Source organism: Hemitrygon akajei, chromosome 5, assembly GCF_048418815.1.
Source record: "Hemitrygon akajei chromosome 5, sHemAka1.3, whole genome shotgun sequence".
Classification (NCBI taxonomy): domain Eukaryota; kingdom Metazoa; phylum Chordata; class Chondrichthyes; order Myliobatiformes; family Dasyatidae; genus Hemitrygon; species Hemitrygon akajei.
In genome coordinates, this window is record NC_133128.1 from 53,583,234 (window position 1) to 53,598,098 (window position 14,865).

Here is a 14,865-nt window from a genome sequence, read left to right on the forward strand (position 1 = left end):
AACAGACTAAAGCAGAATTAGATAAAATTTCCAAGCAAATTAAAGATTTAGATAATATCTATGCGACTTCCCCTAATATTATTTTTTAAAAGGGTGGAACTTCAATCACAATATAACCTATTACTAACTCATCCAATTGAAGGTTATCTACTTAAGTTAAAGAGCCAATTTTATATGTTTGGAGATAAAAATAATAAAATACTTGCATCTCAATTAAAATCCGCTGGAGCCAAAAGGCAAATTTTGATGTCCCACTGTGAGGGAATGGATTGAGGAAATGGTTACGATTTCATCACATGAACACATTGGGAAGAATTAACAGTGAGGGAAAAGTGCAAGATGCGTGGGATCAGTTTTGGTTGTATGTTAATTTAAACTTAAATTAGAAGTTTTTTTCTGTTTCTTAGTTTTATATGTTTTCCTGTCATGGGACGGCTGTGTAAATATGCTGTACTGAATCTGCTCTATGATATGCTGTGCTGCTTTGTAAAATAAGAATAAATAATAATAAAAATTTGAATTACAAAAAAGGAAGTTCAGTTGGTCGGCATTCAGGATGAGGTAGGTTGAATTGGACATTGGCTCTGTGGAGAAGCCAGAAAGTGGTAGCAGATGGTTGCCTCTCTGACGGGAGGCCTGTGACTAGCGGTGTGCCTCAGGGATCAGTTCTAGGTCCTTTGTTGTTTATTATCTATATCAATGCTCTTAATAATAATATGGTTAACTGGATCAGCAAAGTTGCGTATGACACCAAGATTGAGGGTGTAGTAGACAGTGAGGAAGGCTATCATAGCTTGCAGAAGGATTTGCATCAGGTGGAAAAATGAGCTGCATGTGGCAGATGGAATTTAATGCAGACAAGTGCGAGGTTTTGCACTTCGGTAGGATCAACCAGGGTAGGCAGTGGATGGACTAGATGGGGCAAACGGCCTGTTTCTGTGTTGTATTCTCTATGACTTGATGATTGGTAAGTTCTGGAAGTGGGTGGTAGGGACTACAAGGGAGGAGAAGGGCTGGGGTGGTAATTGGGACTGCCGTGTATTTCAACCGAAAGAGCACATTGGCAAGTAGTAAGAGATGGTTGGCCTGAGACTGAAATTGGGTGTTGGAGACAGATACTACGATATTTAGAACTATATCAAAACAAGACTGGTTCATGACCTATAGCAAAACATGTGAGATCCACGGCCTCAGTTGTTCATATAGAGGACCAGAAAGTAAACTAACACAGGGCATCTTCAGACTGCACAGAGTTAAGCAATATGAAAAGGGCTGGAGGAACACTGTAGATCAGGCGGCACCTATGGAGAGAAATGGATAGTCAACCCTTCATCTGGACTGATGAAGGCCTTAATGCCCATTGCCCTCCATAGATGCTGCCTAACCTGCTGAATTTCTCCAGTGCTTTCTGCTGCTCCATATTCCAGTAACTGCAGCTTCTTATGTCATCTTTGAGCAGAGCAGACACTATTGTGTCAAAAGGCAACGAGCAGGGAAAATTACATAGAGGTTTTTGTGTAACCGTGCTTGTGAGGCCAGAACTGAAGTTGTGTACCACCAGGTGGGAAGCATTCAGCCTTGATGTATTAGGTGCATTGGGCTGTCCTGGGAAAGTTAACCAAGTGATTCGTAGATGAGGTGAACAATTCTTGTTAAGATTCTAGTAGTCTTCTGAAATTGTTGTATTTTTTTGTGTTCTGACATTGCATTTTTATGCAGTAGTGAGGAGTTGCAGTTGCAGCTTGAAATCATTTTTTGCTGCAGTGCTTTTCAACTTCATAGTCTCAATTCAGTTGACTCAAGTTGTACATAATGGATAGGAGGGTTATCAGAAACTTAAATAAATAAGTATGAGGCGGAAAACATCTGGAGTGAAATATTATGAAAGGACCCACAGTGATTCTAATCATTTATAAAATAGAGTAATATACATCTTCAAACTATATAAAATTTTCCTTTCCAATTGTGTAAAAGTAGCAATACATATTTCTAAATAAACCGCTTAAGAGAAGGGAAGTGAGACTCTGATGGAATTGAATTTCACTTCAGATGGAGCAGCTGTAATATTCAATCTCAATATAATTTTTCCAAGTCAATCAGGTGAAATTTGAAGGTCTTTCAATCATTTGAATGTCCTGACTTAATTTGTCTTTTTCATTGAGCTTTGTTGTTCCCTTGAGCACTTTAGAAGAAGCTACACTGTGTGGTATCTTCTTTGTGAGGTCAAGTTGTACAGCATGCTGTCCTCAAGATACCAGCAAGACTATATTACAGAATGCTTTCAGACTGATCAAGGGACCTAAAGTATACATTCAGAATGCCAATGGCATTCTCAGTTATTATTCTCTATTAAGGTCAACATGTTCCCTGGGAAACTTATACTGGATACTGGTTATCTATGTTACCAGTAGAGGATAGTCTAACTTTCTCAGAAAGCATCCAGAGACTTGTATTTCTAGGTCAAAGCTAGTATGTTGCCCTGATTTATAAGTGACGACTCCCAGAAAGTAAGAGTTTACTTGCTGGACGTAAACAAGCAACACTGTGAGATAGTAGATCCTTTCCTGTAGGTCACTTTGAACAAGGGTCCAGGTTAGGCCATATGGGTGCAATCTAATCCTCTGTGCACGTTCTGGAATCCAACCACGGTGCAAATGGGCAGCCAAACAGAAAATGGCGCACAGGCTGATTGTTGGGTATTATTGAAAGTATGTACTGAAAGAAAGTATTTGAGGTAGCAAATTTAAACCAGATTTTTGAAAAATTTACATATATCTTATTGGTGGAACACCTGCATTTCTGATTTTTTTCTTGGCACAGTCCTCACCACAGATGCCGATTTGATAATATTGTTACTGTGATAATGCAGGTCAACATTCAGGAAACTATGAAAAATGAGAACACCAGGTCATTAGAGCTTTATTTGTGTTTGCCAAATATAAAAACAAACAATGGGCGCCATAGACCAAGCAACAAGCAAAACAGCTGGAAGCTGTGATCTGGAAGGGACAGCTCTGGTGCCACTTGGGAATCAGTAAAATCCTTTGTAAAGAACTTTACCTCGACAGATTAGATATGGACAATTCAGACTACTTTCTCTTGGTGCATGGAAAAAGAGGCTCAATAGATCAAATCCCCTTTTATCAATGTGTTAATTTGGTTAACTCATATCTGAAAAGATTCACATCATGCTTGGCTTGTTCTTCTACAAAGACCACTTGATTTCTAAACTTACACAAAATTCATATCTTAAAACATTTCTTTCATTCCAGAGTCAGGGTTGATTCACAAAATGGCACACATCACCAAGTAAAACATTATTGCAGATGTTAATATCTATTGTTATAAATACTAAGAATGTTTGAATTTATCTGGAGCCAAAAACAAACACAGATGATTTCCAATCAGCAAAATTTCCTTATTAAACAACTAAACTCCGCTACAGCACACACACACAATAACAGATCAGACAGCATCTGTGGAGGGGAATGGATAGTCAGTGTTTTGGGACATGAGCCTTCATCAAGACTGGAAAGAAAGGGGTCAGAAGCCAGAATAAGTAAAAGCTGGCAGGTCATAGGTGAAACCATGGGAGGGGGGGAGGTAGATGAATGAGGGAGGGGGAAATGAGGTGAGCTGGGAGGTGATAGGTGGAAGAAATAAAGGGCTGAAGAAGAAGGAATCTGATAAGGAAGGACAATGGATCTTGGAATAAAAGGAAGGAGGTGGGGAAACTAGAGGAAGCGAAGGGCAGGCCATGAGCATTGGGAGGAGAAGAGATAAGGATAGAGGGCCACTAGAATGGAAGAAAACAAAAAAAGGTGCAGGGGATGGTGAAAACAGCGAGAATTGGTTACCGAAAGTTAGAGAAATCGATGTTCAATCTCTAGCAACAAATGCAAAATGCTGGAGGTACGCAGCTGGTCAGGCTGCATCTATGGAGAGCAATCAACAGTTGACATTTTGGGTCAAGACCGTTTACCAGGACTGAAAAGGAGGGAGGAAGAAGTCAGATTAAGAAACTGAGGGGACGGGAAGGAGTACAAACTGGCCATCAGTGTTCATGCTATTGGGTTGGAGACTACCAAGGTGAAATATGATGTGATGCTCTTCCAGCCTGTGGTTGGCCTCACTGTGGCAGGAGATGAGGCCACAGAAAGACATAAGGGTGTGGGAATGGAAGTCAAATCGAGATGGGTAGCCACTGGAAGACCCTGCCTGTTGCAGCAGACAGAACGAACGAGTTCAACAAAGTGGTTCCATAATCTGCACTGGGTCTCTCCGATGTAGAGGAGGCCACACTGGGTGCAATGGATATAATAAATGTCTCCAGGCAACTCTACAGGTGAAGTGTTGCCTCAACTGGAAGTACTGTTTAGGGCCCTGAGTGGTGGTGAGGGAGGAGGTGTAGGGGCAGGTCTAACACAGTTACAGGGATAAGTGCCAGGAGGGAGATCTGTGGGGAGGGACGAATGGACAAGGGAAAAGCAGAGGTTGGGGGAGGGGATGATATGCCTGGGGGTAGGATTCTGTTGAAGATGGATATGGAAGCTCATGGGCGGCCAGTGAGGAAAGGGGAATCCGTATCTCTGTGATGTAGGAAGGGCTGAGAGCAGACAAGCGAGAAATACGTAGTCTTACACTGCTGGTTCTATATTATATACTAATAATTACGCTACTAAAGGTCTACAAGCAACAATATTTACCAGTATAAACCCTTCTTCCATTTTCATTCCTTTTTCTTCCACCCCTTTCCTGATCTTTCAGTCTTCCCATTTTTGTTCCACCCTCATCTTCCCAGCCCCCCTTTCGCCACCCTTCGTCCATCATTGTCCTTTTCCCTTCCTGGTGCCATCCATCCACTTCACCCACAGGTTCCCACCCCGACCTCACACCCATCTGCTTCCAACCGTCATTCATGCCTCTCCTCTCCTCTAATGCTTTTCATTCTCACATTCCTTACTTATCTGAATCCAGTTGGCCGTCTTCCCTCTCCACTCCCGGTCCGGACACAGGGTTTTGGCCTGAGATATCAACAACTCCTGTCCTCCCACGTGTGCTGCTCAACCCGCTGAGTTCCTCCCAGCCAACTGTGAGATATTACCAGCGTACTGTCCTCTGCTTTGCTTTCATTTATTTCCTTCCTTTTTTTCCACAACATATCATGACAGCAGCGATTTAAAATTATATCCACATGTAACAGGTACTGGAGAACATACAGCAATGCAAGTCACATTTCAGCATTTTCAAGTTTTTGATAATAAGCTGTCACAGTGGGTGCTTTCAGAGTATGTTTTATAAATAATCAAGAAAGAGTATTATGTAGGAAAGGATATTTTAAGGCAAAAATGAAATAAAGTATATCTCCTGCACAATTGTTTAAGTAATGCAGTAAGCATAATGTATAGGATTTTGGTTATGTGAAGATTTCTTTTGGATGTCTGGTCTGTTATTAACACCCTATCTGAAAAGGAGTAACACTTAGGCAACCTCCAAAATCAATGCTGCTGGTCAACAATAATATTAACAGAAAATTTTAAAACACTTTAGAATTCTCTATAAAATTTGGTTCATAAAGAAATTATATTATTGTTTTAATTAAGATAAGCCTTTTGAAATGTTAAATTGTTTTTATATTCATTACTGAAAATATACAAGCAATGAAATGTTCAAAATTCTCTCAGTTGCCTCCAACTTCCACTCTGCTCTTAAAGTCACTTGATCCATTTCTGATACTTATCTCCACTTTCTCGATCTCTCTGTCTCCATCTGTGGAAACCAACTGTCTACCGATATCCTTTATAAACCTATTGCATCCCACAGCTATCTTGACAATAGCTCTTCCCACCCTGTCTCCTGTGAAAATATTATTCCCTTTTCTCAGTTCCTTCATCTCTGTTGCATCTGTTCCCAGGATGAGGCTTTCCTTTCCTAGACATCAGACATGTCCTCCTTCTTCAAAGAATCAAGTTTCCCTTCCTCCGCCATTGATGCTGCCCTCACCCACATCTCCTCCATTTCCCGGACATTCACAATCACCCCATCCTTGTTAAGACATTGACTTAACAAGGATAAGTTCCTCTTGTCCTCACCAACCACACATTAGCCTCCGTATCCAACAAATCATTCTTTGCAACTTACATCATCTTCACCTGGATCCTACCACCAAACACATCTTTATTTCCCCCACACTCTCTGCTTTCCACAGGAATTATTTTCTCCATGATTTCCTTGTACTTCCATCACTCCCCACGAATCTGCCTCCAAGCACTCATCCCTGCAAATGGCAGAAGTCTCATTCACTGCTCCCCCACCTCCATTCAGGGCCTGAACAGTCCTTCCAGGACAGGCAACTCTTCACCTATGAAACTGTTAGTGGCTTCTACTGTATCCAGTAATTCCAATGCACCCAACAATTGGGGGACTGCTTTGTCGAGCACCTTCACTCCATCTGCTAAAAGCAGGATTTCCCAGTGGCCAAACATTTTAATTCCTATCTCCATTCTCAGTCTGACATGTTGGTCCATGGCTTCCTCTTCTACCGCTAAGAGCCACTCTCAGGTTAGAGAGGCAACACTGCATATTCTGTCCAGGTAGCTTCCAACCTGATGGAATGAACATCGATTTTTCCAACTTCCAGTAATTTTCTATCCCCTGCCCCTTCCCTCTTCTTTAGATAGATAGATAGATACTTTAGATACTTTAATTTCTCACTCTGTCTTCTTACCTCTTCTCCTCACTTACCTCTTTCTCACATGGTCCACTCTCCTCTCCTATTCTTCTCTAGCCTTTTACCTTTTCCACCTATTACTTCCCATTTTATTACTTCATCATCCTCCCCCCACCCACCTGGCTTGACCTGCCCAGTAGCTCCTGGACTACAGTCTCCCAAAGCATACTACCCTTTACATGAAGTCATCAATTGTTTTAGCAAACAATTTTTAGCTGAACTAAGAGGACTAGCAAGTAGCACATAAAATATTCTGCATTTTGTTTAACTTTCATATCTCGATGCACTTACCTACAACAGAAAATGCAATCATAGGGAATTTTTTCTCTTATCAACTGATCCATTTTGGCTCAGCTTCCAGAGTGGTAATTGTAGATAACCGGATAAGCAGCAAAAATTTCTCCCTTTAGTTTTCTGAATGTCAAGTGCCATTGCTAGCATCTCTCCGAAAATATGATTTTAGGAGTACAACAAACAAATAAAGAAAGCCATGGAAATGAACAGTCAAGGTTTCGGGCCTAGACCCTTCGTCAGGACCGAAGAAGGAGGGGGCAAGTTGGCTGCTGCCCGACCTGCTGAGTTCCTGCAGCATGTTGTGAGTGTTGCTTTGACCCCAGCATCTGCAGAGTTTTGTGTTTTTAAAATAAAGAAAGCTTCTTCTCAGGTACCAAGCAATGAATTAAAAATAAGCAAAGCTAGTCAGAATAAGAAAAGTGAATAAAAAATGTTGGAATAATGCTACACGTTGACGATCTTCCATCAGAATTTAGTTCTGATATTGCTTGAACAGCTGAGTATTTCAGCATTTTCTAATTTTATTTCAGATTTCAGGTTTGCAGTATCTTGGTTCTTGTCAACCAACCAAGGACTGATAAACTTATTAATGATCCTATGGTATATGACAATTGTAAGCCATTTTATTGTTCCTTAATTCAATCTGTGTCACTTCAAGTACGTTATTCTTGTATCCTGATATATGTGGGCTTATCATTTTCAACTGATCTGAATTCAGTTAGAAGTTATGTACCAAAAGATTAGTTGAATTAGCCATGAAATATTAACTAGAAACCAGAGCATAAAAATATGACATATTGTTTCCTCTTATTTGGATACAGAATTAAAGACAACAATCTGCCGATAATTTATGGGTTTTGAAATGATCACTGTTAGAGCATATTCTGGACATACAGTGTTTAGCAAAAGAATAACTTCAGCCATCAATCTTTAGACCTGAAAATGGAATGTAGATTAAATTTAGAATGCAGCTCTAGACAATAGGTTTCTAGAGCAGTTAATTGAAAAACCCAGACAATGTAGATTCACATTCAGTTTGTTTGTCTGGAGTGAGGGTGCGAAGAAGGAGGTGTGGAAGTTATATGTAATTCAAAGGAAGCACTCTAACTACATAGTAAATATAGAACTGTCTTTTGATCTTTAGCATATTAAATGTCATGTAATGTTGGGGCTAGCAGACCTCTTCCTTCAGAAGGGTCTGAATATGATGCTTGCTGTGTCTCCTCGTGTTGAATAAAAGACTACTTCATATCTGCCAGTGACTTTGTTCACACTACAACAATCAGGAAAATAATATTCCAATTCAATCTATTTGGTACTTAACATGGGTAACAAATGGCATATATTCATTATATATATTGTGGGAAAAATGTGCTCAATAAAAGTTAATAGCCTGAAGAAGAAATGATAAAGATTTTTAGTTTTTAGGTTTGTGCCATTGCAGATTATTTTTAAAAAATGCAATTGCTCTGCTAAATAGATCAAAGCAAATAAGTCACAAGGTGATTAAATATTAAACAAAATATTTATGTTCAACAATACAAATAAACCTACATTCGTCTCCGGTCTCAAACTCAAACTTCTGACTGTATCTGCCATATCCAGCTGCAGTTCGGGCACGGATCTGAAATACATATTTCGTAGCCTGCTTCAGTCCGTTAATGACTACACTGGGAGATTTGGACCTTGTGGAGGAGTAGCTGAGCTGTTCATGTTCCTGTGTAAGAGTAAGGATAAATTACAACAAGGTCAAAACAACACCTACTGCCGATTATAAAGGTCAAAAGTTTGACACTTCCTCTGCCCAACCAATATAAATATGAATACTTTTGCATTGCTTGAGTAACTTCTATTTGGTTGCAATTCCTGTTCACCAAGGTTAATAAGGGAAAGGACTGAACTACTTTCCATTTTCGACAATCATTACTTCCACGCACAGAGTCGATATAAAGAACTTAGGGAAAAGTGTGTATCAAAGTGTGGCAAACTTTCAAAAGGAACTTTTCTTTGTTTTCTGTATTTATCTACTGAAACAAACTTTGCCAATGTACCTTAGATGAGCATCATCCTTGAGCTCACTTCGTGGGAGATTTTAAAAATTTAAACCCATATGTTTAACAGGGGAAGAAGAAAGCAACGTGAGCTAGATTCATCTCTAAGTCAGAAATGAGATAAACCCGATCACGACTAATCCATAATGCACTTGTCCACATCAATCAATGTCATTGTTTTAATGGTTTCAGAAAAGAAAGTATTACTGATCCTTAGAAAATGAATAGCTATACTCATGTGTGTTAAAATTGTGCTTGCCTTAAGAACACATTTTTTGTTTGTAAATTTAAAGAAAGATGAAAAAAGTGTGCATTAGGAAATTAGTGCTTAATTGTTTTTACATCAGAAATATTTTGTAATGATGAAAGTTGTTTTTACTTTTCAGTTGTTCTCTGACAACTCCATTCTTTCTCCATTATGAGGTAAATAACAGAGCAGGTGAGCCAGCTGTATTTCTTAGACATGACTTGAGAACTAGGACTACACTACAACTTCGACTTCACTCTGCCGTAGCTACTGCCATTCATTCATTTGGAATAATGTAGCTTGATTGCAACAGCTAGAGTTAGAATTTCTTGTCAGAAATGATGATTTATGAAAATTTACATCTATAAGATAGGATTGCTGGACAGTGTTCATCTGTCTACTTACCATAAAGTGCAGATGCTACATTTTGCTTCTTTGCATTTGGTGCTGGATACAAGCAAATGGAACAGTGTGACAGGTACATTTTCAGTTTCTTTTAATGCTGGTCTTGTTTTATTTCAGTGGCGATTGATGCTTCTATCACTAATGCAGCTATTTCCACAGCATCCAGGGAAGGGTCATAATATGACCTGCCTTTGTGGGTTCCACATGTCTGAGCTGCCAGCAATTGCTGATCTAGACGGCTCTATGTACATGTCATTTGTTTTACATCTAATCTTGAGAAGCAATCCCCATTTTAATTCAGCACAACTTGGATTCGAATCATTAGATTTTCATTTCTGGGTTGATATTCGTCATGGAACGAAAGAGCTGTGAATAGCAATATGAGTGAGCCAGAACAACAAACCTGATAATGAATTCTGTTTCTATTGAAACATTCGGTGATATAGCAGTGAAAAGTGGCTTTCTTTGTCTGTTAGGTTAATTTATTACTGGTGGTGTTACTTGTGCTAAGTTAGAAGGCGCAGGATGAAATTTCATTGGAAGCTGCTGCTCACTTTCAGTGTTAAGTGTTTGAAAATGGACTCTTCCCAGGATGAAACAGAATAGCCATCATTTCTATGTTATTTCACATTCTCCAGAAATTTGACTGAACATCTCCCGGTATGAATTGCCATTTTCAGCCTGACACAGATCAAGTGACATCAGTCAGCTTGGAATATTTCCTCTGGGGCTCTGTCAGGTGATTTAAACCATGTTGTCAAGGGAGGGCCGGTAACTGACTGCTCCTGTACCAGTGAGGTTTAATCACACTACTCTGGGCTCAGTTATCTACCCATCCTCCTTTATACTGGCCTGCTCCACCCGCTAATCTCAACCATGTCTCCCCAATGAATCAGGCCTTAAGCTACGGATCCACCTCTCCACTGAGCAAAACAATGTCCCTGATTACTCCCTGCTTCAGTCCCTCAGTCAACTCCAGCCTTCACTCCCTGATAACTCTCTTCCTCGATACTCAGCCCACACTGACTGATCATCTCCAGCCTGACACACCGATCATTCCCAATCATAACTCTCTGATCACTCAACTCCCATATCCTTGCTCTTAATATAAGATTTTTAAATGTTACTTAAATCAATTAGAAGGTATTTTATTTTCACATTGAGAGATTTTTTGTAGCTTTTTATGTTCTTGTCAGGAATGATAAATTAACCTGTACCCTGTGTGCTGGATACATCTCAAACTTTTCTATGCATGTACGTTGACATCCTAATTGTTAACGTTGTGAAGGGGGTTGCCTTTATACATTTGTGACATGTAGCTCACTAAACGAGCTGCCATCAACTCAAATCAAATTTGACTGTAAGTTGAAAACACCATTTACAAGGGAATGGATATCAGTGCTGTAATCTCAGTGCTCTTTGAGGAATGTAAAACATTGAATGTGTGATTAGGGCTGTAATATTTCTACATATCGTCAGGTTCCTACAATTGTGCATCTGCATGGCTATGATTTCCAGACACACTCCAGTGTGCAGATATCTAAGCCTGGTCCATATCTGAGCTGTGATTTAATACTGAGTTTATTAATAAAATGACTAATGTTTGGAAATTTAGTCACATCAACTGATTATCAACAGAACCTTTTTTTCTGTTTCATAGAAATCAAGACTTAAAGTGTAAACTGTGAAGGCGATACTTTAATTCATTTAAAATCAGTGCCAGAAGTTATTACACTGCTCTTCAAATGTTATAAACTTCAATGTGAACATATCACTCTTAAGCCGTGAAACATCTCAGGAGCAAGAAATTCTTTACAGTGATATTTCCAATACTTTTCCTTACTTTTTCATAGTACTTTATCTCGTAGTCCAGAATGATTCCATTTGGATGCTCGGGTTCCTGCCATGACAGACCAATACTGTTCTGAGATGCCCAGTCTTTCCTCAGAAACCCAATCAGAGAGGGAGCTGGAAGGACAAAAGGTTCTGTAAAAATATTCATAGGGAAAACCAACTCAAGTGAAACTCTGGCTTTTGGTTCAGTAGAGCAGCAGTCCTCACTGTGCTATAATGCAACATGCTATTGTGGTTATTCCAATTTCACAGGTGGATGCCCTCAGTGTCTTGTTACCACTGTTGTTAACTCCATCACCCGCTATGCTTTATCAATAACCCTGACACTGCATCTTCCTTAATAGATGGATCTAAGTGGCCATTTGACAAGTGGGTCACGAATAGTACCAAGAATCTAGTGCTGCTCTTTTTTATATTTTAGTGCTTTATAGAAAGCATAGGAAAGACTGCTTCTTTTTGTTAATTTGTGACACTCCGAAATACATTAGCAGATATATAGTCCTAGTATACAACAAAGCTCTCTAATAAAACCTGGTGAACATTTATGCTACCTACTCTCTTATACATATGTATTTTAGATATTATATATGCTACACATACATATTATAAACAGTTGCTTCTGGTTAATTGGGGCAGCCACTTATTTGGGACAGCTCTTAAAGAACAAAAACAGATATTTTAAAAAATAGCCGGGATTCCTTTTGTTTATTTCAGACACTATGCTGCTTAATTGCGACTGGAGACTGTTGCTGAATATTTTCTAACTAGCGTGAGTCGCATGGACGTTGTGTGGCTACACTGTGCTTACAGCGATCAGTTTTTAAATAGCGTAATTTGTGTGTTTGCATTCAAAAAGCAGTAATTTTTGTTACTAATAATCAGTGAGTAATAAATAGTAAGACAGCTCAGAACTGTTTTGCTCACTGCAGTTTCAAGTATTCAGGCTTGAAGATGCCAGAATCGCCTGGAAGTGAAAACGAGACAACTTCACTATTTTAGAAAATTAGGAACCATGAAGAATTTGAAGGTATCAATAATTATCTTGAATGTTGCAATTAAAATGATTTGGACGATGCAACCCTTGAAAGCACTGTTTGAAGGCAGTCCACTCTCTACATTAGGCGTCTGCATGATTTTGTTCATTTACAGTCAATTGAAAAAACACAGCAGCATACACTGAGTGAATTCTTCTGTCAATAGCCATTAGGAACAAAAACACAGTTTTATAGTACTGTAGTAGTTTTGGTAGTGTTCTAGTTTATTTCATTTACATACATAATCTGTTACTCAGTTAAGTGGAATTTTTTTTTTAATACCTCTTCAAATATTTCAATGAAACTTAGGTTTAGGCTAATTGGGGCGGGTGTACTGGTCCCAATGTGCCCCAGTTAACCAGAATCCACTGTATACATCTAGCATGAGTATGGTGCTGGGAAGGTCAGCATTTTATTGCCCATTCCCATGCTACAATGAGCAGGTCTAAGGTGATGTGATATGATTGTTTCTGACAGATGTTCTAAACATCCTTCTCCACCAGACAGCGAGTACACATGCTATTGAAATACCAGCTAGAGAAGCTCAGCAATCAAGGGAAATCAGCTTCTAGTGACAGTCTTTAAAAGAAAAGTTCAGATCTAGGCTTTTGATTGGAAATTGGATGCTCCAGTATTAGTTACCAGGTAAGATTAATATGATTCACTAATTGCAAGATTCTACTCAGTAGGGTACAGAGATATTTAAAGCTGTTCTGGAGAAAAGTAGAAATTCAAGTGATTAATCAAAACAACTTGTTTCCCACTCTGTCACTACATAGGGGTGAGATATTCACATTACGAATGATAGATAACAGCATAATGTATGGTTATTATAGATAGAAAAGGCAAGCACTTAAACATATCTTTAAACCTTCACTTTCAGGGTCAATGCACTCTACACACCAACAACAGTTTTTAATTTAATATGTTCTTCAGGTTTTGAAGAAACTTATCAAAAAGAGCTGGAAACAACTTTTGAAAATGTACTGACATATCAAATAAAGGTAAAAAGCTTTTAAAATTTAGTTTATCATTTCAGAACACGAGTGAAAGCTTTCTTAAATCTGAAAATTCAGTCACCTTTAGACAAAACTAGGTATAGTTTTGAAGTTAAGACTTGGTGAATTGGTAATGGTGCACAGAGATTTGAATAACGTATTTCCTACATCACAGTGGCTAGTCTCAGCATTTACGTTGCATGTGGCTTAGACCAGTTTTTTGTTGTGGAACATCAAAATTCAATAATAGAAATTTAAAGCACAGGAGGTGATTCGGCCCATCGTGTCTATGCCAGACAAAATTAACTATAGATCGATTTCAATGTCCGGCTTTAGGGTCCTTAATCTGGCACAGGTCAGTCAAAGAGATTTGACAGATAGCATCACAGAGATGGTCTTTAGTTATGTTGAGAGATCAGCGAGGTTGGAGTTATTCTTCTTGGAACATTATTTAAAGATGAGTTTACAAAGATACCGTGACGCTCTGGGGGTTGACAGCCCGCCCCTGCACATGACCAGCACTGTTTATTGTTCTTGTGTTAAAATGCTTTTGTGGGATTATGACGGGAAGTTCCAGTTCATTTGTTGTTACATTTTAGCTTGGCATGTACAGTTATTCGCTTGTGTATTGTGGGTCACCCTAACTGTAGCCGGGGTGTGTGATGGTCACCTCCCCCGTCTGTGTCAGTCGGGTTGGAATCACTCTCCGGGTCATGGTGCCCGGTCTGTTTTGTGTTTATTACAAGAAAATGGTTGTTGAGTTCAATGAGCATCCTTGCCTGTCATTATGGACCAAATGCTCTCCACAATATTAAATACCAAGAATAGTTCTATTAGCATAAGTCATTGGAAATTCTTTCCAATGGCAGAAGAACTGGTAATGGGGTGACGGGTGCTATGAAGTCACAGATCTAACTTGATTGGCTAAAGCAATAAAAGTGATAAGAGGGGCACTATTTGCACAAGCTACAATTTGAAAGGGCGGTAAAAGCAAGTCAATACCACAGTAATTCAAAAGGAAATAAAATAAGTTCTTGGAAGGAAAAGTGGGGCTATGTCAAAAGTGTGAAAGGCTAGAATTATTTAGCTAGTTAAAGTACTGGCATAAGCACCGTGGGTCATTTGGTTTCAATCAGAACTTTGTATTATCAGGAAAAGAATCATGGCATGATTTAGCGTTGATCTACCTGACCATAGACAATATCCAAACATTGCAAGCAATGACCTAAATGTAACAATCAAAGGTTCCAAG

The 14,865-nt window shown here is 39.1% G+C and overlaps 1 protein-coding gene across 5 annotated transcripts in view; it reads right to left on the minus strand.

Moving 5' to 3' along the window:
- Positions 1-14,865, minus strand: part of epha6 (eph receptor A6) — a 691,207-nt gene that overhangs the window by 113,826 nt on the left and 562,516 nt on the right. For 4 of the 5 annotated variants that reach the window (XM_073045584.1, XM_073045586.1, XM_073045583.1 and 1 more), the window contains exons 6-7: positions 11,571-11,695; positions 8,579-8,741 (exon numbers count right to left, since the gene is read on the minus strand). The exons of the other annotated variant lie outside the window; for it this stretch is intronic. In XM_073045584.1, coding sequence (XP_072901685.1) covers positions 8,579-8,741; positions 11,571-11,695 — 288 coding nt within the window. The remainder of the gene's footprint in view (positions 1-8,578; positions 8,742-11,570; positions 11,696-14,865) is intronic. 5 annotated transcript variants of the gene reach the window in all.